General features: G+C 43.7%; 1 protein-coding gene across 6 annotated transcripts in view; it reads left to right on the top strand.

Annotated features, from left to right (window-relative positions):
- Positions 1 to 23309, top strand: part of LOC111967570 (E3 ubiquitin-protein ligase RNF130) — a 65757-nt gene extending 42448 nt beyond the window's left edge. For 2 of the 6 annotated variants that reach the window (XM_023992683.2, XM_023992684.2), the window contains exons 4-10: positions 702 to 964; positions 3951 to 4022; positions 10142 to 10224; positions 16525 to 16621; positions 17312 to 17534; positions 19593 to 19686; positions 20439 to 20650. In XM_023992683.2, the coding sequence (XP_023848451.1) occupies positions 702 to 964; positions 3951 to 4022; positions 10142 to 10224; positions 16525 to 16621; positions 17312 to 17534; positions 19593 to 19686; positions 20439 to 20457 (851 nt within the window). In that variant the 3' untranslated portion in view covers positions 20458 to 20650. The other 4 variants (XM_023992687.2, XM_023992686.2, XM_023992688.2 and 1 more) reach the window with 4 other exon arrangements.
- Positions 23310 to 25239: the final 1930 nt, after the last annotated feature.

The following is a 25239-nucleotide window of genomic DNA, read 5'->3' as shown; positions in this document are numbered from 1 at the left end:
TTGTCTCCACATGTATTCCCTCAGGCCATGGGATATTAAATCCGTCACTACACAGCTGTGTTGGCTGTGCAGGTGTTCAGAACCCGGTCTTAATAGATGAGGAATGGGTTGCGCTCGAGAGTAGATCTGATCCACTGACACTGTCTATTGGGACCGGCTGGTGATGCCATGCAGATGGATGGCAGACTCTCTCCATGCCACCCTATTAAAACCCAGCTCAAGGGGCTTAACGCCTTGAAATGCAAACGCAGGGAACTGATTAATGATCCTACATCTGCCCACGTAGACGAATGAGAATCTGTTGACTGGCGACTGGCTCTGTGGGTCTTTTCATCGTGGTTAAAGAGAAATTGGTTGGAAAGCCTCTAAATCTACAGATTTAGGATCGGAAGGGGCTCTGTTATTGACTCTGCTCTGTGGATCCTGTCAATATGGGTGACGCGAAATTGCCTATCCAATAGTAGTTATTGTGTTATGGATCTGACATTTAAAAGCTGGCAGATTGAATATAGTGGAGGGGACATGTGCAAACTGTGAATAAGTGTATGCTAACTGACTGCCTCCAAAGTCATGGATCGGGACTAACTGGTCATTGCTTTCATTGACTTGACGTGTCACAAGAAAACATACAAAAGCTCTGATTGGATTACCACAAAAACCTAGCCACTATGCTAATAACTCCCCTCTACTGTGTTCATCAGGTACGGGTGACACTGTGGCGGTGATGATCACTGAGTCGTACGGCAAGGAGATCCTGGGTCTGCTGGAGAGGAACCTGACGGTGCTGGTGAGTGTGGTGGTGGGCCAGCGCGGCCAGGCCAAGAATATCAACCGCGGCTCCCTGGTCTTCGTCTCCATCTCCTTCATCGTACTCATGATCATCTCCTCTGCCTGGCTCATCTTCTACTTCATCCAGAAGATACGCTTTACGAACGCACGTGACCGCAGCCAGGTAGGACATAGAGTATGTTTGCTAATGGTTACGCTTTTTTTTACAATATGGTTTTTATTTGGTGTTTGTGTACTTAGGGTCAAAGATGGGCAAAAGATACATCAAAATGTATCTTTGTACAAAAATACAAATTTATCAATGTACTTTTATGGAGTTGTATTTTCACTACAACAACATTCTCAGTGACGGTAACAAATAAATACATTACTTGCTATGACTGTGATATGTGGTTGTTTATCTACATTAGTTGAATGCACTGCCTGTAAATCACTCTGGATTAAAGTGTCTGCTAAATGACCAAAATGTGCATGTAAAAATGAACAATTGCAAAGCACAACAGGTATTATTATTATTGGCCTTCTTTCGGGGGCGGAGCTCATTATAATAATACCCAGCATGCTTTGCTAGTGATAATTTTTTTCATTTACATTTTGGTCATTTAGCAGACATTATTATCGCACCATAGTGCCATCAGACTTCAGATACCAATGCAGGGTGAAAGGGGGCCACCAAATGATGAACCACTATAAAAAATTGTACAGACAAATACAATTGTACAGGTCTCAAAAGTATCTTGTTACAAAATACATTGGATTGTAGTTCAGGCCATTTGAAATACAAATGACAAAATACTCAAAAGTATTTGAATTACGTATTTCAAATATATGTAACAGGAAAAACTGCACATCTTTTCTCAGCATCCAATCCTAACTTGAGATCCACACATCTAGCTCATAGTTACCACACTTGAATGGTTTTATTGCACTCAGGTACTAATGGTATTAGTTCTCCCATCATATTTTTCTTAAGAATGGAGGCAGACGTCCCGATATGAATACCCAGGGCTACAAAAAATCCAGCTTCTTTAAAAAAATTGAAGTTATTAACAATTGAGTGCAAATATCTTTAGATAGTGGTGACAAATGTTGTTGAGGCATATGCTCTCAATGTCACTTTGACATACTAGTATTCAGTCAACTGTCTGTGAGGACTCATGTCAGGTAAAAGAAGTGGATAGCAGGTGAAGCGCCAGTCACCTCCAGATGTTGACTGTATGTCTGGCTCGGTTGACCTTCCTCTGCTCTCTCGCTCGCTCGCTCTGTACCCTCTCTTTCTCTCTCTCTTTCTGTCTCCCCCCTTCTCTCGCTCTCTCTCTGTGAGAGGAAACAGCCATGAAATGTTTATGTGGTAAATCGTTCATGAATCCTTAATGGAGGGTCGTTGTTGTAAAACTCTGCTTCCTTAGCGTCTGGCATCTTTAAAAATAMACACACACCCCTTTTCAGTTGGTCTGGTCTAAGACACTACCTTTAGTACCTTAATTGTGCCAGAAATTTAAGCCAGGATAGTGGAGGACAGTAGAGGTGAGTGGGTCCTGTCCCAATTATTTTAAATAGCCTAATTTCCTTTTGTCCTTCCCTCTGTGGTATAAACCTTCAATGTCATTTCACAACTGTGGGAAAGAAGACAAAACAAGGAGCCATTTAAGACTGTTTACAAACAGTGCTGATCGATGTAGCATCTGACAGGGCGAGACTCCTCTCTACCTAGCTATCTATCTGAAACAACCCCTCACCATCTGTGTTTGTGTGGTCACTAAATACTGTGGGTCACTAAATACTGTGGGTCACTAAATACTGTGGGTCACTAAATACTGTGGGTCACTAAATACTGTGGGTCACTAAATACTGTGGCCACTAAATACTGTGGCCACTAAATACTGTGGTCACTAAATACTAAGTACTGGGAGTTTAAAGACTATCACTCACTGTCTCTCCTCTCTGAGGCGGCAAGAGGTCACCAACTTTTGTTTGTTTTAGTTTAACCCCACAAACTAATTAAACTGCTAGTCAACTGCTTCTGTATGTTTGCAAAGCTCACATGTTCTCTCTTTCTCACACACACACACACACACACACACACACACACACACACACACACACACACACAGCACACACACACACACACACACACACACACGCACACACCGCAGTGTATTCTTTCACACGAGAGTGCAGTATTAATCAGTGGGGGCTGTGTTAATGAGTGAAGATCCACTTAGGTCAGTGAGATAAGTCCACTACACTCACACTGAGCTCTAGTAGTAGTTAATGGGATGGACCAGACCTAATACTTCTGCTGATGCCTTGGCACAGGGGGAGTGTCACTCACTCTCACACACACATGCACACACTGTCTCTCTCTCGCTCTCACTCTCAATCAATGTCACTGTGTCTACAGTACTGGTGCCAAATCAGCAGCCTGTTTAATCAGTGGAAAGAAACTGAACAAGGTCTTTCCCTTCTGCAGCATATGTGCTTTACAAATGTCTGTCTCTCTCCACACTGTGAATACATAGCTAAAATTAGACCCTGACATCTAAGCTTCGGCATCTGTGCAAGGATTGCGCCACTTATTTTCTCAAAGGGTTCTAGAAAYGTGAAGAACCATCCCTGAAAGATGAGACAGTGTTCTGTTTCTTTGTACACTGACCTCACAATTCACATTTTCCTGTTATTCCTCTCCAGTGTAAAATACAGCAAAATGCTTATGATTCTGGCTCTAGGTCTTTCAGCATTGTCCCAATGTACTGAACCTCCCTCATTGGCACCTTATTCTGCCCTCGGTTGAAAAGTCACCMAGATCAATTATTAACGCTATTTTTACAGTAGAACTTGCCATGTCTTCGGTTGACTGGGCTAGAGCTCAATGTACTGCACTATTTTTGTTCCAAAGGTTCAAAATGTTTAAAGCAAAAAGGTTCCCAACCATTGAAATGAGTGTGAATGTCATTTATGTCCTTCAATTAGCTATTTCTAATAGAGCTACACTATGGAGTTTTGGGAAATTAGTTTAAGAGTCATTTGTGCTGAATAAGGTATATTTCATTGTTCTTGTTAATTCAACCTTCGGGCTACATTTTTCTCTCCATATTCACCTTTATATTCTCCCCTCCTCTCTCTCCACTCCTCTTTCTCCCTCTCTCTCTCTCTGTCAGCGTCGACTTGGAGATGCCGCTAAGAAAGCCATCGGGAAGCTGACAACCAGGACGGTGAAGAAAGGGGACAAGGTACACCTGCCAGCACTGCTTTCTTGTTTCAAGTTTCACTTTTTTTTTTATGTCACGTGCACAAATACAGTMAAATGCCTTTCTTCCAAGCTCCAAACCCAACAATGGAGTAATGACTATCTGTGTAGCACTAAAATTAACATAAGGTGGAACAAAAACACACGAGAAAAACAAATAAGAAGAACATGAGAAAGTAAGAGGCTATATACAGGGTCAGTTTCAATACCATATTTACAACGTGCATGCAGGGATACCGGAGTGATAGAGGCAGATATGTATAGGGGTAGGCATCAGGATATATGCTAAACAGAGTAGCAGCAGCGTATATGATGATTGTATGTGCRTGTGTGTGTAGAGTCAGTATACATTTGTGTGCATGTTGTGTGTGTGCTGGAATGACAGTGTGATTTGTGTAGAGTCCTGTTAGTGTGCATAGAGAAAACAAATACAAGGGTAAACTCAGATAGTCCATGTAACCATTCTGTTTGCTATGTAGCAGTCTTATGGCTTGGGGATTAATGCTGTCCAGGAGCCAGTTGATGTCAGACTTGATGCACCGGTACCGCTTGCCATGCGGAAGCAGAGAGAACAATCTATGGCTTGGGTGGCTGGAGTCTAATGATTTTCTGGGCCTTCCTTTCACACCGCCTGATRTAGAGGTCCTGGATRGCAGGGAGCTCGGCCCCAGTGATGTACTGGGCTGTCCGCTCCACCCTCTGTAGCGCCATGCGATCGGGATTGGTGCTGTTGCCATACCAAGCAATGATGCTGCGAGTCAAGATGCTCTCAGTGGTGTAGCCGTATAACCTTTTGAGGATTTGAGGGCCCTTGCCAAACCTTTTCAACTTCCTGAGGGAGAAGAGGTGTTGTCACGCCTTCTTCATGACTGTGCGCGTGTGAGTGGCCCATTTTAAGTCGTTAGTGATTTGAACACCGAGGAACTTGAAGCTCGCGATCCACTCCACTGCAGCCCTGTCGATGTGGATGGGRGCGTGCTCACCCCCCGGTTTCCTGTAGTCCACAACCATCTCCTTGGTCTTACTGACGTCGAGGGAGAGGTTGTTATCTGACCTCTTCCCTGTTAGTCTCAATGTCGCCGGTGATTAGGCCTAAAACTGTTGTGTCGTCAGCAAACTTGATGATGGTGTTGGAGTCGTGCGTGACCACGCAGTCATGGGTGAACGGGGAGTACAGGAGGGGACTAAGCACACACCTTGTGGGGGCCCCCGTGTTAAGGTTCATCTTGGTGGAGGTGATGTTGCCTCCCCTCACCACCTGTGGGTTTGTCCATCAGGAAGTCCAGGATCCAGTTGAAGAGGGAGGAGTTCAGTCCCAGGGTCCTAAGCTTGGTTCCAAGCTTGTCAATGTCACCCCCTGTCCAYACAAATACAGTAGAACAGATCTACAAAACAACATAGTCCACAGCGGGAACCATGCTCCATTCCGGATCTGGAGAAGATCCAGTTTAGCTGACCTTGGTCAAGCCTTGTCTAATTGATGTTAGGAAGAGGTGATGAATGCAGTAGCTAGTCCAGATTAAGATGTCCCTCCCAATACCCGTCCATACTTTCCTTTCTTGGGTCTTCTTCCCTTCATGACCAATGATTGGTGTAAGGTTTGCCATTGGTGATATGGCATCCGCCATGTTTCTCTCACTAATCAAGTCCTTCCAGGGTCTGTGGCCCTGAAGCATCTGACACCGGGACGTTTATCATTGTATTAGGCTTTCTTCTTTATTTATGCCTCTCACTTCGCTGAGGCATAGGGTTTACAGCTCTGGATGAGGTCATCAAAGGTGACTGATGAGTGTATGGATGGATAATAGGGCAGGATGGCAGGCTGCTGAAGGATCAGCTTAAAGGATGTCGTTTAGCACCGACGTGGGTTGTGGGGGTGGGTAGGTTATAAAATACAAGCAGAGAATGGCTAARGCCATACGTGTCAAAGGAGAGGATTGATTTATTGATCGAGGGATCTTCCACTCTTGTGAATGTTCAATACAAAACCTGCTTGTGTTTACTATTCAAATATTCCAGAATATGTGGTTGGTAGTCAACATGAGTAACCAGAACAACTAAACAAAGACCCCAGGTTAAAATCCTTTCTACATCCTCCTATGAGCACACCAGATGTATTTCTCACATTGACACATGCAGGAAAAAGTGAAAATCACATCTGACTGAAAATGTATAATGCTATTGATGTGTAACGGAGATCCTTAGAATGTCTCAAGTGAAGACGAGCGTCAGGGCTGACGGGACATGGAGGAGAATGTTGGGCGTTGTGGGAGAGTGTTGGTCCCCTCCGTCCGGCCTCTTCCCTTCTCACCTCTGAGCCCTCGTCAAGGGTGAGACAGGTCTCTGGCCATGAATTAACCATGGGCCTTGGAGTGCGCTGCAGAAATTGAAACCTTCCATCAGGAGGAAGTCTGCCGGGAGTGATTGACCGCACTGAGCCGGATGTCAAGGCTGGATATTGAGGAAGAGAAGGGGGGGGGTTGGAGTTGGAAATTACCGGCAGGCACTAAGGGGCCAAGGCCCTTGGTAAAAAATACAGTCTGTTACGGTGATCACAGAGATGAGAACGGGCTACAGTGTCAACGGTCACAAATAACCTGCCGGTTTATCAGGCCACGACGTCTCTCTGGACAAGGGGTTATGTTAAGCCATCAAGCACGGGCAAGGTTTGGACGTAAGAGCACGTAATGGAGAGATCTTGCCTGGCCATTTACCATTGACAGCCGACGAGGACTGCTTGCGAGAGCTGCAGTCGAGAGATAAGGAGATTATACGTGATACTGTCCAGACACAATACRTGGCATTCTAGCCTAGCTGCCCTTTCCTTATTGACACAACCTTTATTTGGTCATTACAGCAAACACATAAGTTCACTGTTTGTGGACCCATGCGGGAATCAAAGCAGTAACTTTGGAGTTACGAGCAACATGCCCCAACCAATTGAGAAATAACTTCTACTGTGTATCAGACCTGCATGTAGCAGCGTTCACTGCTATATTGCGGCTGCTATGGAGGTCTGTTGTTACAGCTATGAAGGTCATTAGTTTAATTAAACATTACTGCACAGCCAGAGGGACATTTCCTTCATGGACCTGCCGTCCGATATCTGTTCAGGAACAATAACCTCACTGTCCAACTCAAAARGGCCAAGCTATTGATCGATTGATTTAAAAGGTCAGTGCCGTCACCTATTTTGCTAGGCACTAGGGCAGGCCCGTGTCAACTCCGTCAACGCCGACGCTGGTCACGTTCAATAGTGCACTGGTCAGCGCCGTAAACCATTAATCACGGTCCACATAGGACACGTTCAGGCCACATCAGGGACTATTCCATCACAYCCGTAACCGAAAGATAAAACATCYGTTGTGTCTCATAGTGCAAATCGACTTGTGGCGAGTAACTCTATGATCTCTGCTCTTCTACAACCCCTGTCATCCCCGGGCCCTAGAAGTCTCAGATTCTGCCATCTTGAAMATCCGCCATCAGTGACACAGATCTGCTTTATTTTAGCAGAGGCCAATTTCACACAGGGACTGGGGCCTCATTTTTAAACTCTGCATATTTACAGAATATACCCCAAAACGTTCCTGCGCCACTTTTCACACAGAAGTTGGCATCTATAAGAAATGTTACTTGAAGAGAGAGTGCACGTAACTTCCAGCAAACTTTAGACCGTGCGTGTGCACAATTTATGGTGGTTGAAGTATTGCATTGCAAGCAGGCAAGTGGTATTCTGTGCAAATGGGAGATAAGATTACATGCCTTTTCATAAAAATTTTAAATATATAACAACAAACTACAATAATATGCCGTTAGGACCGTTAGGACTCTATTTCCTGATTAATTTTATTTGCATAGTCATTGCAAAATAAATTCCTCACGTTTTCCGACTGTGATGGTTTCACACTCCCAACGTAGCCTAAACAAATGAAGATCCAATTCGTCCCATCTCTCATTTAATTAGGCCTACTTCACAGTACTAAATAGATAAGCTATTTCAGGTAGGCCTATTTCGCTCATTATAATCCGATCCGGATTGCGGTTAAAATGTTGGCTACATTAAGATAACGGTAGAACATGCAGTTCACCTTGTAATTTCAAATGTCTCAAGTAGGCCAAGACAACGTTTCAGAATTTGCGGGCAGTGAGCATATTTAGGTTGGGGGTAAAAGTTGATGCAAAACATTCTTAAATAAAATGTTCTGCAAACTCCACAACAATTTGTCATAGTTTATTTATTTCAGAAATAGTCACTGTCCTTTGCTGAATACTACAGTGAAAGTCTGAGTCACTGCAAAAACATTCTGGCACCACTTCCAAGAATATTTGATCTAATTTGTCATGGCTTTTTCTTTTAGAAACTTCTGTGGCCTAATTTCGTTATTTTCACCATAAAAGGTAATTGATGGGTGTTTTCCAGGTGGAATTATAATGCTCGTTCACAATATGCACAGTTTACGACAGGTATGATTTATAGCGGGAATCATGTGCATGTATAGCATGCGGCAAGTAAAAAAAAAAAAAATCTCTCTCTTTTTAGAAATGGCGCACCCAGATATTTACTGTGACATTTACTCAACGGTTGTATGCCCTGGTCTGTGCTGTGTGCCTTGGCCTCATTCTGTGCCAGCAGTCGCTGTAGACGAGAGCATTCATATTTAATCAGGTGGACATTTACAGCAGCCAGCCCCACTAGGTCAGATGGGCCTCACAACAATGTTTTGTTCTCTATATTGATCTCTGCATGGCAACCTGGCACAGATCATTTTCTGTTCTACACAAGCTATCAGACGTTATCAATACTCGAATACCCAGAAGTACTGCGCATCCAATTTTGCCAACAGCATGGCCAGTTCTGATGGCTTGGTTTGTTGGAACAAAGTTAAGTTGGCGATTTGATTTCTGCAGGGACCTTAGATACTCACTTTGGATAAAAATCTCAGCTAAACACAGACATTATTGTTATTATTATCAGTATTTTACATTGCCGGTCACACATCTATATGGGCTTAAGCCAACTCTTCTGACTAGTATTGCCATGCAATTAATTGTATGGTCGTATGGGGCCACCGTTGTACAGAGTCAGTGGAGCTATCTAAAGCACATGCATGTCGGACTAGGCTAGTGTTCCCAGGTATGACTGGAGAGATAGCAGACAGTGGGGTCTGTGTTCTCTCAGAGCCCTGTTCCTGTCATATCGATCAGCCCCTCCCTGCTTGCTCGGGTTAATTCAGTCCCCGACCAGGCTGGCTGGGCGCTGGTATGTCCTTGTGCCTCTGTGGCGGCTTCTCCTCTGTCAGTAGAGACAGATAGCCACACTCCATAAATAATATGGCATTGATTCTCTCTCTTTTCTCTTTCTCTCCTTCTCTATCACATTCTCTCTCTCTCTCTTTATCACACTCTGTTCTCTCTCTCCCCCCTCCCTCACACTCTCTCCCTCCCTCTATCACACGCGCTCTCTCTCTCTCTCTCTCTCTCTCTCTCTCTCTCTCTTTCATCACACTCTATCACACTGTTTCTATTTTTCTCTCTTTCTTTATCACGCTGTTTTTTTCTCTCGCTTCCCCCACCTCGCTCTCTCTCGCTTTCTCCATGCCCTCTCTGTCAGTCTCTCTTAGATTCAAAGAACGATGGCAGCAATCACACCATCCTCCCTCTCTTCCTTGGCTCTATACCTCTCGTCATGTTTTCAGTGTCATCCCCCTGTCTGTCACTGTCTTTCACTCGATCTCGCTCTACCTCTCCACCCCTCTCACACCTCTTTCTCTCTTCTTCTTCTCTCTCTCCCTTACCACCCACTCCTCCCCTCTCTCTCTCTCTCTCTCCCTCCCATGTCATGCTTAAGCATTACCCTGACTGATGGGCATGCCAGGGCAGTTAGTCACAGACACGTCAGACACTGACCATGTTTGGCACCGTTTCCACCTCGGCCTGTTGCACAAAACAGCTATTTGTAACCAGGTTGTTATTGAATATRAATGGTCAAAAGTGAAGTATTTGTTTCATTGTCACTGTTCATTCACTTCCTCTGTAATTGATGACTTCATGTTAATTGTGGCTGTCTAACACTGACTGTACTGTTTGTCTCCTGTGCTGCAGGAGACAGACCCGGACTTCAACCACTGCGCTGTGTGCATCGAGGGTTACCAGCTCAACGACGTGGTTCGCATCCTGCCCTGCAAGTGAGTGTGTGTGGGGATTGTGGGAGGGAGGGGGGGTTATTCCACAAGGTTGAATGCTATTTCTAGGGGTTAGGGTTAGGGTTTAAGGAAAATAGGATCTTTAATGAGACTGAATTTTGTGTGCCCACAAGGTTAGTTGTACAAGACTGTGTGTGTCTGTCCTAGTACCTACAGTATATACATCGTAAGCCTGGAGTTTTAGCTGACAGCCTGACACAGTCCTTGCCCCTCTTACACGCAACAGACACTCACTCGGATTTGGAATGCAACATGTCCGCCATCCACTCGTTCTCAATGTCACACCATCCACTTACATCCCCTCCCTCCTCCTCTCCTTCCCTCCTCCTCCTTGTGACGTGCGTTTCTACCCGTCCCTGACATCTCTCCTCCTATCTGAGGTAATCACCACACTTATCCGTCACACACACCTTTCCTGCAGCTCTGCTCAGTGGGACCAATGTACTGACGCACATCAGGCTAGACCAGAGACACGCCCCACCACAATTTAGCGCTAGGTCATTTGCACATATATAGATACATAACGCCACAGGAATATGAAAACAGGACGAGCGAAAATTAAATACTGTATGTGTGCAGGTCAGGTGAAAAATGTATAATCCATAAAATCAAATTTTTTACTACCTGTCAATCCCCTCTGGTTTGACCATTTGGATCTGATTTGGGATCAGTTGTAGGACACATACAGCATGTGTTGGTTTAGTGGATCACTAAGGTTTACAAAGGATGTGGAAAATGTAATGTCTGTCAAAGTTGACATTTAAGCTCTTGCCAGGAAAAAGGAGGGGGAGGGAGGGCGAGAGGGAGGAGCTCTGGCTAAATGGAGTCTGGTCTGTTTGGGAAATGCAGACGCTCTGCTATCAAGGCCGCCGGTTCTCGCTGTGAGTCGTAACCCCTGCAAGCTCGCTACGGCTATATTTAGACCCAGCGCTGCCAAATGACCTCCAGGCGCATCACCACCATCACCCCCCCCCGCACTAACACACACGCGTACTTAAACGTCCTCCTCCGACGCACACACACACTCTGCAACATGCACACACACACTTAGGCTCATAATCACGCAGGCGCGGGCACTGTCTTTCTCTGTCTCGTATACACAGAAACACACACACACACACACCCCTCCCTGCGCCATCTGCTGTGTCCTCTCTGGCCCTTGCGGATAGAACTAAGAAACTGGACTAAGGGATAGGACACTGCTGGTCATCACAGTCACTCTCAAGATGTGTCCCAAGGTGTCCTTCTGAAGACATGTCAAGACATATCAATCATTCGGTCAGAACATGGCACATCCAGATTGTGTTCCTCTACTTGCCTCCTCTCTTTCATCTGCACTGATGTGAAGGAACTGGACAGGTGAAAGACGATTCCCAGTAGGCATCCGACCACATTGCTTTCACCTATCCTGTCTCTGCAGATGCATCTCCAAAGTTCTCCTAGACTTTGGAGATGCACCCTTGGTCTTGAGTAGCAGCTGAATCAGCCAGCCAATCTCTGCATAATTGCATTGGGGCTGTGTTTCATTTGGCCCAACTGACGCAAGGACGACGTACCCCCTTCTTCGGTCCAGAACAGACCAGCTCAGTACAGATCAGATATCAGAAATGTAAACACAGTCCAGGACTGAACTGGCCAATCGCCATTAATGCTCTCCATCCATCCTGCTTATCCAGTCTCTGTCAAAGAGGAGCACTCAGATTGCTGTGAGAAGGGGAAGTGAAGGACGCAGGTCCTTCTTATGAGGCTGAAAGGGGCGAGTCTTCTTCGCGTATGTTCCTCACAGAAGTTGTGGACATGCTGATMGTCTACATGTTTCAAAATCGCTAGCTAGCGTTTAAAGGAAATTGAAAAGTTAGAATTGTCTGGCCTCAAAACCTGCTATCGTTTACTTAGGTAATACACAATGCAATGCACGATAATCACCATTTCAAAATGACTGAATTAGTGTCAGAGTTGGGCTAGCTAAAGAACTAATTTTTGTCCACAATCCATGGGTGGGCTAATTACAGATTTAGAGTAACGTGTGCGATTGACTGGTCATGTTAGTCGTTGAAAGGTAAATGTACCCTTGGTTTCTGCCCTTCATCGCTACCTGTGTGTGTGTGTCACACTGCAATGATACCAAGAATGCACTAGTAGTTTTTCTGGGTAACCTCAGTACTTGTAGTTTAGTAGAGGAGCCATAAACTGAGACTTGATCCGATGGCAAACACATGGTTTATTCACACGGACTTGGAGGAGAGAGAACAGAGGGAGAGGGATGAAATGAGGACAAACGAGTAAACAATGGCGAGGGAGCGAGAGAAGGAGTGGCGACAATCGGGCTGTTTATGTAGAATTGAGTTTATCAGTCCTTATCATGTGTGTGCATGTTGCGTCCTTCTCTGTCTGCATTCAGTATCTCTGAACACCAACACCATTGGGGCCTCCCTTAAGTACACACTGCTATCCCCAATCAATAACTAAATGCATTGAAGTAATGGGAGTATTCTTGACGGCCACTCAATTTGTGTCTCTGTACATTTAATATCAGTCTATAGGACAGTGTGTTGTCAATGGAGGGAAGTTTTTCTGGTCATATTTAAATGGACTGACAGGCAGGCTGGTAGACAGATACAGAACAGTCTCAACAGCCAATTATTGCAGGATATCCAAGGATATGCAGTAACAACAACCACCAGTATTTCAGTTCTCAAACCATAGCACCAACATAATCCCTAATAATCCCCAGGAAGAGTAGCTGCTGCCTTGGCAGGAACTAATGGGGATTTTTCAGACAGGTCGGCAGACAGGGAGACAGATATACAGGGAGACAGATATACAGGCAGACAGACAGACAAAGGTAGACAGATATACAGTTGAAGTCGGAAGTTTACATACCTTAGCCAAATACATTTAAACTCAGTTTTTCACAATTCCTGACATTTAATCCAAGTAAAAATTCCCTGCTTTAGGTCAGTTAGGATCACCACTTTATTTTAAGAATATGAAATGTCAGAATAATAGTAGAGAGAATTATTTATTTCAGCTTTTATTTCTTTCATCACATTCCCAGTGGGTCAGAAGTTTACATGCACTCAATTACTATTTGGTAGCATTTCCATTAAATTGTTTAACTTGGGTCAAACTTTTTGGGTAGCCTTCCACAAGCTTCCCACAATAAGTTGGGTGAATTTTGGGCTTCATTCCTCCTGACAGAGCTGGTGTAACTGAGTCAGGTTTGTAGGCCTCCTTGCTTGCACACACTTTTTCAGTTCTGCCCACAAATTTTCAATAGGATTAAAGACAGGGCTTTGTGATGGCCACTCCAATACCTTGACTTGTTGTCCTTAAGCCATTTTGCCACAACTTTGGAAGTATGCTTGGGGTCATTGTCCATTTGGAAGACCCATTTGCGACCAAGCTTTAACTTCCTGACTGATGTCTTGAGATGTTGCTTCAATATATCCACATAATTTTCCTGCCTCATGATGCCATCTATTTTGTGAAGTGCACCAGTCCCTCCTACAGCAAAGCACCCCCCACAACATGATGTTGCCACCCCCGTGCTTCACGGTTGGGTTGTGTTCTTCGGCTTGCAAGCCTCCCCCATTTTCCTCCAAACATAACGATGGTCATTATGGCCAAACAGTTCTATTTTTGTTTCATCAGACCAGAGGGCATTTCTCCAAAAAGTATGATCTTTGGCCCAATGTGCAGTTGCAAACCGTAGTCTGGCTTTTTTATGGCGGTTTTGGAGCAGTGGCTTCTTCCTTGCTGAGCAGCCTTTCAGGTTATGTCGTTATAGGACTCTTTTACTGTGTGATATAGATACTTTGTACCTGTTTCCTCCAGCATCTTCACAAGGTCCTTTGCTGTTGTTCTGGGATTGATTTGCACTTTTCGCACCAAAGTACGTTCATCTCTAGGAGACAGAACTCGTCTCCTTCCTGAGCGGTATGACGGTTGCGTGGTCCATGGTGTTTATACTTGCGTACTATTGTTTGTACAGATGAACGTGGTACCTTCAGGCGTTATGGAAATTGCTCCCAAGAATGGACCAGACTTGTGGAGGTCACAATTTTTTTTCTGAGGTCTGGATGATTTCTTTGATTTTCCCATGATGTCAAGCAAAGAGGCACTGAGTTTGAAGGTAGGCCTTGAAATACATCCACAGGTATACCTCCAATTGACTCAAATTATGTCAATTAGCCTATCAGAAGCTTCTAAAGCCATGACATAATTTTCTTGAATTTTCCAAGCTTTTTAAAGGCACAGTCAACTTAGTGTATGTAAACTTCTGACCCACTGGAATTGTGATGCAGTGAATTATAAGTGAAATAATTGTCTGTAAACAATCGATGGAAAAATTACTTGTGTCAAAGTAGATGTCCTAACTGACTTGCCAAAACTATAGTTTTTAACAAGAAATGTGTGGAGTGGTTGAAAAACGAGTTTTAATGACTCCAACCTAAGTGTATGTAAACTTCCGATTTCAACTTTACATGCAGGCAGACAGAAAGGTAGGCAGATAGACAGACAGACAGACAGACAGACAACAGACAGACAGACAGGACAGACACAGACAGAACAGACGACCAGACAGAGCAGGACAGACAGACAGCAGGCAGACAGATATGCAGGCCAGGCAGACAAGATATGCAGGCAGGCAGACAGATATGCAGGCAGGCAGACAGACAGACAGAAAGGTAGACAGATATGCAGGCAGGCAGATATGCAGGCAGGCAGAAAGGTAGACAGATATACAGGCAGGCAGACATATTAGATGTCATAACAGATGCCATCCGGATAAACCAAACATACCAACCAAGACAGGTTGAAAAACAAACATAATTTATTCTGGTTGGTATGTTGCGTTTTTTCCCGTGATGCCATCTGGTATGGTATCTAATAACCCGTCTGTCTGACCGTCAAATTTTTCCTCTGCTCTAAGAAAGGATACATCCCAAATGGCACCCTATTCCCTATGTAGTGCACTAGTTTTTCCTTATATAGTGCACTAGTTTTTCCTTATATAGTGCACTACATAGGGAATAGGGTGCCATTTTGGATACTACTAAATACTCTGAGCGCAATCTCTCCCTGACTGTAGTTTCTCACGTATAGCATACACAGACCGATACCAACACTCGTTACAGTCACGCACACAGACTGCTGAGGGGAGGACGCCTCACAATAATGGCTGGAACGAACTAAATGGAATGGCATCAAACACATGGAAACCATGTGTTTGATGTATTTGATACCGTTCCACTCATTCCGCTCCAGCCATTACCACGAGCCCGTCCTCCCCAATGAAGGTGCCACCAACCTCCTGTGTCACACACATTTAAACTGTGAAACAAACAAACTGAAACACAAGCTCTTATCCGAGTCTGTCTACACTCACRGCTTATCCAGAAGTCCCTCTCTTGCAGCTCTGCTTCTGACCTCACACCGACTTTCTCCCCAAGCCATTGTATGGTTAACAGACTCCTCATTAATGTATAAAGCCCTTGTTTTCTGTGCCTGCCTTGAAAGCCAATAAAGCAGTGCTAGAGGCTGGGTGCCCCCACTGTAAGAGGCTTTGATAAGGACCAGCACTTTACACTCCATGCCCAGGAAATGCCAGTCTATGTTCGACAGGCACTTAGCAGAATCAACCGTTGCACTTTTATGTTTGTCCTTAGGAGTATTTTCTATTATGCATTGTTTTTACTAGCACTTAAGGAATAGTTTTTTTTAGCAATAATGGGGCCTTGTATTGTTTTATGGATGCTCCACATAAGGATATTTAACGTTGAAATGGTTTGCGTACCATGCCTTTTAATAAAGACATTAAGGAGCTCAGGTAGGCAGGAGAAGCTACCGTGAATGTGGTCGTAATGGTCCTTTTGAAGTGCAGTGAAACTGGCCGTCCGCCTTTTATTTAATAATATGGAACTGACCATTAATTTTTTTTAAAGGATGTTTCTCTCGTATCCACAATGGCCGCCTTGTGTCATAAGACACACAATGTCTATTTTGTGTCTTAAGTTGCCTCACAATGACAACTCTGTGTCTATAAAGCGTGACTCGTTTCCTTTTTCCACAAACTTTCTGCTGCCGTCAAAGACACAACATGCCCTCCTAGCTGGCTCAAACAGAGCAGTCGTTGTCCAGTCGCAGGATGTAAAGGGGGGAAAAGRGGACCAAAGCAGATTTTGAAGAGCACCATGTCGGCCTTTTTGGGGCTTGTTTGTGGAGGTGGCTTTGTGCTCTTCAACCGTGTTCTTTGTTTCTGTCTCGCTCTCTATACAGACATGTCTTCCATAAGCTGTGTGTGGACCCCTGGCTGAACGAGCACTGTACCTGCCCCATGTGTAAGCTGAACATCCTCAAAGCTCTGGGCATCATGGTGAGTATTAGTCTAGTCAATGTCTTAATGTGTTAAAGTTAGTATGCCAGTACCGGTTTGGCCTCAGTCCTTTTTTTTCTGACCTGATCACACGCTACTCTTGACCCAAATGATGAGAGGAAAAAGATGGCCTTAGAAGATATTATGTAAACATGTCTCAATTTCACATGTTTACGTTGATTAACTGCAGAATACAACAAAATCTTTCACAGTCTAACTAAACTGCATGTGTTGTTTTGTAGATTAAGACTTGATTGCCCCAGATTACCCTTCACATACTGCTCCCGGTCATTGTGACAGATGTTTATCCAGGCGATTGCGTAACCCTCGGTTTATGCCAGCTGTGTATGACCTCATGTATAGATAGCCCTAGAATGCCCCCTGCTGGCAAGTTATGGAACTATCACTCGGACACCAGAAATTAGAGTCATACCAGAACAGACTAAAGTGGTATCATTAGATCTGATGAGCTGCTACAAGAGCTACTTGCTCAGAAGTTAGGGTTAAGGTCAGAGTCAAAATCGGGGTCAGTGATCAAAATATCGAGTTGTGTTACAAAAACGTGCCATGCTTCTATTCTTTCTAGCGTGAGCTAACATTGGCAAAAGTTAATATGACACAAATTGGACTTCAACCACTAGCCATAACATTCCCCTAACCCCTGTGTTTTTACTACTTCTCCCCCTTTAGCCCAACCTGCCGTGCGTGGACAACGCCGGTTTTGACATGGACCACAGGATAGGGCGCAGCCAGACGATGGCCAGCCAGCGGACGGCCTTGGTGGACCTGTCCAGTGAGACGTCCATCAGCCTGGAGCCTCTGCAACGAGGCCCCCTCGGTACCGGACCCCAGATCCCCTCCGACAGCGGAGAACTCACCCCGCGCACCGGAGAGATCAACATCGCCGTCACCAGTAAGCAGCTTACGCCTCGGACACACACTTTCTTGTCTTCAACTCAGATTTGAATTTTATTTCAAGTGACTTTATTGATATGAAAGGTTACATTCAGTGTTATAAAATTGGAACACAATAGAACAGAAATTCTCTCTTTTTTGTTTAAATCTCCCTCCTTCTCAACCTTTCTAGTTCAGGCACACTCTGTGACCCACGCACCCAATAAAAGTGTTTAAAAGTGTCTCACAATTTTATTTTATCCTGGCAAATCAGAATGCAAGCTCCATCTTTTCAGTTCAAACACTAAGTGAAGGAATTAACCTTAACAAAATAAAATGTCTCTGGTTAAGCCATTTAAATAATTAGTGAAGGCAAAACAGACTTTTTAAACGGAATAACTAGAGTAGCAAAATATTTACTGGAGCTGCAAACCTTTGGTAAATTGACTTGACACACACACACACAAAATATATATTCTAAATCCCTCCCTGCCCTCTCCGTACCGCTCTTCATCCCCTCTTTTGACACACACACACACACACACACACACACACACACACACACACACACAGCCCCAGAGACTTGTCTCTTGTAGGTCACACACCCCCCCTGAATGACGCTGCCACTGTCTGTATAATCCATAATCCCTATCCCACCCTGATCCTAACCCCAACCACGAGAAGGCTAAAAGCACAACTGGCAAAAAGCCATTCTGTAATGTACCAATCCCCTACCAAAACACATGTTACACTCTACTCTGTTTTACTGTGCATAACTATTTATGAAGGGGAAAAATTTATTTTCACAGCACTGCAGCAACAAAATAAGAACATTCACTGCAGTTATTACGACAACTACTTGTATATTGTCCTTTCACTTAAAGCTAGTAATTGTAATTCAGTAATGCATACAACACAGCTAATCAGTGTGAATAGCTCAAAATCGGAATAATAGAGTGGGTGAGTTCTTATATAACTCTTAGTACCTAAACCTGTTTCAGGGTAGGCCTATTTCCATAAATGAATCAGTCATTATTTCCTAAATCCACCTAATTTATGCTGTTTGATAATGTGACTCAATTTCCTTCTTTCAATGTGTACAGTTCCACTGCCTTTACATTAGCACTATACACTGAGTATACGAAACATTGTGATCCCTTATTGATGTCACTTCAATCGGTGTAGATGAATGGGAGGAGACAGGTTAAAGAATGATTTTTAAGCCTTGGTACAATTGAGACTGTGTATGTGTGCCATTCAGAGGGTGATTGGGCAAGACAAAATATTTAAGTGCCTTTTGAACGGGGGGTATGGTAGTAGGTGCCAGGCGCACTGGTATGTGTCAAGAACTGCAAAGCTGCTGGGTTTTTCACGCTCAACAGTTTCCCATGTGTATCAAGAATGGTCCACAACCCAAAGGACATCCAGCCAACTTGACAAAACTGTGGGAAGTTTTGGAGTCAACATGGGCCAGCATCCCTGTGGAACGCTTTCAACACCTTGTAGAGTCCATGCCCTGACAAATTGAGGCTGTTCTGAGGGCAAAAGAGGGGGGGGGTGCAGCTCAATATTAGGAAGGTGTTCCTAATGTTTGGTATACTCTGTGTACATKCATTGTATAGATACATGTACTGTAGACCTACATACACCTCTGGTTCTCTTTCTGTCGCAGTTGGTGTGTGCTGTGTGGGTGCATGTGTGCGTGCGTTTTTTGCTTTTGTGTGTGTGTGGGTGCGTTGGAGGTCATGCGTATGTGTCTGTCTGTGTATGTGCACATTTGCCTGTGTGTGCATAACACTCTGTCTTTAAACTATGCCCGTGCTTCCAGGTCTTTATCTCCTGTCTTCGAGCTCATCCTGCCTCTCTCCTCTGTCGCTCTCCTCTGGATCTTAAGGACACGCCCCATCTTTCTTCATCTTCTCGTCTCTTCATCCTCCTGACTTTTCCCGCTTCACATTGGTTTTCAAAGAGAGGAAAGATCTTTTGTGTTTTCCTGTGGGGACTCGTCGGTTTTTAACCCATTGCATGGTGGGCTGCAGTGACAACCCCCCCTCCCCTCCTTTCCTTTTATTGACAGAGGAGTGGTTTATAATCGCCAGCTTCGGCCTTCTCAGCGCTCTCACATTGTTCTATATGATCATCAAGGCCACTGCCAGCTTCTCCAGCCCTGAGTGAGTACCACCATCCACTTCCATAGTTAAATCTTTCTACTACTGGATTCAATTGTACTTTCATTCAAGATTTGGTTTCATATAGTCCTGATGGTTTTGTCACAGAATATTGTTGTCTATTTAATTTCCTGTTAACTAAGCCAGAATCCAGGCCTATCCTCCTGGATTTGTGGATATCTGAAATTGGCTCAACTCTGACTACTTTGAACCATTGCCAAGACAATGGAGTTTGAATACAGTCCAGACAGATGCAAAACAATCTGCGACTATTATTCAGATGTGGCAAATGTGGTAGCGTCCCATTAATTTACTACACTTTTGATCGCAGCTAACATAAATTGAAATACTTTAACAGCACAATTGTAGCATAGTGTATATTTGTACTGAAGTCAAGTACAGTTGACATGGGTACTGGCATGTATCTGATACATTTGCGGTTAGAGTAAAAAAAAAAGTTTGATAATATTGGATTGTGCATGTTTGCACATCAATTAACGGAGACAGTGTGAGTAGTGTTTCATAATATTGCCCTAGATCAGAACAACCATTTACGGAAGCCACAGCCTCCATCCATCCCCTCTACTCCAAAAAAAAATCATAAGTGTTAGAGCTAAGTACCTTACACAAGAGAAAAGTATTTTTTATGTTCAGATCAATTACATTTCCCTTCTCTGATCCTGCTTGCATGCTATTTATTTCTTCTGCAACCTTATTTTCTAAATGTCATTCATTTCCTCTTCCTTCTCTTCCAGCCTGGAGTGGGAGGAGTAAAGAGGATCACGTGGTTGCCCCTCTAGACCTTTTCTCTGCCGGAGCCTCGTGGCAATGTTGCCTTCTTGTGCCATATTTTTCTGTATTGTATTTGTAAGCTTGTACTACTGTACCTTTCTGTATTGTTAGTAATTTTGTTGTTGTAATAGGGCAAAGCGCTTTGAGACATTAAACCCCTGTGGATCTCTCCTTATGACTTGTTATGTGAATGTAAGTGTTGTATTTGGTTTTCATACATTATCAGGACCACAATTTCCTAACATTTCACCCGAATGTCCTGACATTTTTCAGGTCTTGAATTTGTTACAATGCTATTTTAAGCTGAAGGGTTAGGGAAAATAGGATTTTTAATGGTCAAACATTTTTACTCCAAAAAGTCTGGAAATTTCACAAAAACTAAGTTGTGTGTGTGTGTGTGCATGCGTTACTATATTTATTGAATGCACCCATTATTCTTGTTCATCTAAACCAGACACACACACACACACACACCTCCCTACAGAAAGTTTAATGTTCTTCTGTGCTCATCCGTGACCATGACTGAATGTACAAAACATCAGGAACACCTTAATATTAAGTTGCACCCCCTTTTACCCTCAGAACAGCCTCAATTTCTCAGGGCATGGACTCTACAAGGTGTCGAAAGTATTCCACAGGGATGCTGGCCCATGTTGACTCCAATGCTTCCCACAGTTGTGACAAATTGGCTGATTGTCCTTTGGGTGGTAGACCATTCTTGATACACATAGGAAACTGTTGAGTGTGAAAAACCCAGCAGTGTTGCCGTTTTTGACACACTCAAACTGGTGCGCCTGGCACCTACTACCATACCCCCGTTCAAAGACACTTAAATATTTTGTCTTGCCCATTCTCACCCTTTGAATGGCACACATACACAATCCATGTCTCAATTGTCTCAAGGCTTGAAAATCATTCTATAACCTGTCTCCTCCCCTTTATCCACACTGGTTGAAGTGGATTGAACACGTGATATCAATAAGGGATCATGGCTTTCACCTGGTCAGTCTGTGTCACAGAAAGAGCAGGTGTTCCTAATGTTTGTCCACTCATTGTATATTTGTCAGTAATGCAAAACTATCCCCAGTAGATGGCACTATTTCTTAGCTATTACATTACATGTCTAACCTCACACATCAGAATCGTCAGGCCACAAACCTTTACCTAACACTGCTTAGATCTTATTGAGGTATCAATGATATTGATGATTACTATGATTCAAAAGATGGTCCGGGTGATCTTCCATGTATAACTCTCTTGGCTTGAGGTTGTATAGCAGTTTAAGGATCATTGAGGATTCACAACATTACGGTTTGACCTCACCATGTCACACACTCACACTTTTACTCAACTGCAAATGTCCATGATGGTGTCCAATCCCAGTGACTCTTGTAATGAGGTTTATTTACAGATGCTAAGACTAAAGTATGAATAACAATACATTTTTCTTTGTTGTTTGTTGATGGTGCCAGGCATCAGCTTTTCTAGATACACTACTACGTCAAAAGTATGTGAACACCTGCTCATCAAATATCTCATTGCATAATCATGGGCATTAATATGGAGTTGGTCCCACCTTTTGCTGCTACAACAGCCTCCACTCTTCTGGGAAGGCTTTCCACTAGATGTTGGACCATTGCTGAAGGGGACTTGCTTCCGTTCAGCCACAAGACCATTAGTGAGGTCGGGCATTGAAGTTGGGCGATTAGGCCAGGCTCGCAGTCTGCGTTCCAATTCATCCCAAAAGTGTTTGCCGGGGTTGAGGTAAGGGCTCTAAGCAGGCCAGTCAAGTTCTTCCACACCGATCTCGACAAACCATTTCTGTATGAACCTCTTTGTGCACAGGGGCATTGTCATGCTGAAACAGGAAAGGGCCTTCTCCAAACGGTTGCCACAAAGTTGGAAGCACATATTAGTCTACAATGTATGCTATAGCATTAAGATTTCCCTTCACTGGAACTATGGTGGCCAGAACCATAAAAAACATCCGCAGACCATTATTCCTCCTCCACCAAACTTTACAGTTGGCATGATGCATTCGGGCAGGTAGCGTTCTCCTGGCATCTGCCAAACCCAGAGAACTCAGTCATGGAAACCCATTTCATGAAGCTCCCGACTAACAGTTATTGTGCTGTCATTGCTTCCAGAGGCAGTTTGGAACTCTGTAGTGAGTGTTGCAACCGAGGACAGACAATTTTTGAATGCTACGCACTTCAGCGGTCCTGTTCTGTGAACTGGTGTGGCCTACCACTTCGCGGCTGAGCCATTGTTGCTCCTAGACGTTTCCACTTCACAATAACAGCACTTGCAGTTGACCGGGGCAGCTCCAGCAGGGCAGAGATTTGACGAGCTGACTTGCTGGAAAGGGTGGCATCTTATGACGGTGCCATGTTGAAAGTCATTGAGCTCTTCAGTATTGGGAATTCTACTGCCAATGTTTGTCTATGGAGATTGAATGAATGTGTGCTCGATTGTAAACACCTGTCAGCAATGGGTGTGGCTGAAGTAGCCAAATCCACTAATTTGAAGGAGTGTCCAAGTACTTTTGGCCATGTAGTGTAAGTATCTTACTGGGAGATGTGTAATATTTCTTGGTGTCACTGACATTGACATTTTCCCATGTTCCTTTGCAGGTGGCCAGTTCTTCAACCGGAACTCCCTGTCCCCGCGCAGTGTGGTCTGTGAGATGGAGCTTCCCGACATCCAGGCATCGCTCGACCTCTACGATGACAACAAGTCGTGAGGGTCGTCGCCGTGGTTTCGACCCACTGTCTAAGGGACGGATGGCCTTGTACCTTCCTGCACACCGGCGAGCCTTTGTGTGGGAGGGGTGACGGGAGGGTGACGGGCGGCTCAACAACTTAGACGACAACCTTGACTAACTTGTGGAACATCGACAATGACATAACATCAAAGACCTTCTTCCAATGCAGAATGTACTATTATTACCTGTCAAAAAGAAGAGGGGAAATAGTCATCCTCTCCTTTCTTTTACACTTTCATTTAGGAAAAATGTTTTCTCCAGGGAGAGACTTTGAAATCTGTTTCTAGATTCGGTAATGGGGAATTAACCCTTTCTAGTCTTACTTTGCAGTATCTCTCTGTATCGTCCATTTGAAACGAGCTAGAAAAAAAGGAACAACGGGTTTCAGTGTAGCCTACTGTCAGCATCCTACAACATCTGTAAGCTATATATGATTAGCAAACCATCATTTTATTTAGCTTTCTTTGGATCTTTATCCGTGAATGCAACAATAGAAAAGCATACTGTTTCTTCCCTGGTGGACCAGTTGGCTTTGTTTTATTTACTATGCTGCCTAAAGGACAGTGGAGAGTACATTTTGACTTGTGGGCTATGTCCAGACATACCCTGTCTCTTCCTCTATATGGCCAGTGACTGGTGCAAGAATAAGACCAGTGGAACAATGGACATGCAGCTATGTGAAGTTCTAAACTCTGTGACAGGCAGTGTTTCTTCCCTGTAGCGAAACCAATGTGTCTCTGTATAAAAAAAACTATATAATAATGACACTTTAACGTGTATTTAAAAAAAGCCTATGAAATACCCACAGCGCGTACTAATCAGCCCCCCAGTGAGGGGGACCTAGTGTGTATGTATGTGTGTGTGTATATAAATATATCGCTCTCTATATATATATATATATATATATATATATCTCTCTCTCTCTCTCTCTCTCTCTCTCTATATATATATATATATATATATATATATATATATATATATATATATATATATACACCTGTCCTAAAATATAATATATATACACACAACACCACAATCTATACACAATCTATCATCTCTAAAGTGGCCTCTAAAGCAGTTGTTTTCCTTTCTCAATCTTGTAAATGCTTGGGTGGAAGGCTTTCTCCTCTGTTCTTGTTGTCCCTTTGTGTTCTAGTCTGCATCTGATATTTGGGATGATGATTGATGTGAGCGCGGGAGGGGAGTGTGTGTCACAGTTTCGGGTCACTGTGTTACAATACAGTACTGCCTCACCATTAAAAGTGTCATTATTGCCTACGAGCCTGTTGATTTGTGTTGCCCCGTTCTGTGTCCCCCGGTCCAATGTTGGCGCTTCTAACTGAAATGCAGCCAAATATCATTATCCTTTCAGCTGGAGTTTGGAGGAGATTTTAAAATGTTTTTTTGGGGCGGGGCCTTGCCTTTCACCATGGCAAAACATTTAGAGCGATGTTGGTTAAAAGTTACCCATTTGAAGAGATCTTGGCTCTTAACTTGGGCCTGGGATCTACAGGCTGTGCAGGGTTTTATTCCAGTCCAGCAATACACCTTCTTATAACTCAGAGCCATCGCTCCGCTTGATACAAAGACCCCTAATCTCCCTGTCGCAATAACATGAATTATTACACTGTGTGTATGATGAAACTCATCATTCACTAAAATAGCCTAATGCAAAACATTCTTGTCAAAACTGTACACACTGTATTGTGTCTTATAGGACTCAAACCACGTTTCCATCCACCGTTTTAAGGCGAGTAAAGTCGTAACATTACTGTATAAAAAAAAAAAAAAATCATGACAGTTGTGATGGAAACAGACGTTTCAAGTACCATTTATAAATGCCGACGTCATTTGTTCATTCGACAAGGTGGGAATATTGTGTGCTGAAAATGTATTAGGCAAAGAAGTTGCACTGCCAAACGCCTTTATGCGCAAATGTTGATATAATAATAATCATCATATCGAAAGTAAAACTTGGAGTCCAGCTGTGATCTCTCCTC

Source organism: Salvelinus sp. IW2-2015, linkage group LG8 (assembly GCF_002910315.2).
Source record: "Salvelinus sp. IW2-2015 linkage group LG8, ASM291031v2, whole genome shotgun sequence".
Classification (NCBI taxonomy): Eukaryota; Metazoa; Chordata; class Actinopteri; order Salmoniformes; family Salmonidae; genus Salvelinus; species Salvelinus sp. IW2-2015.
This window is presented reverse-complemented; position numbering and strand designations above follow the sequence as displayed.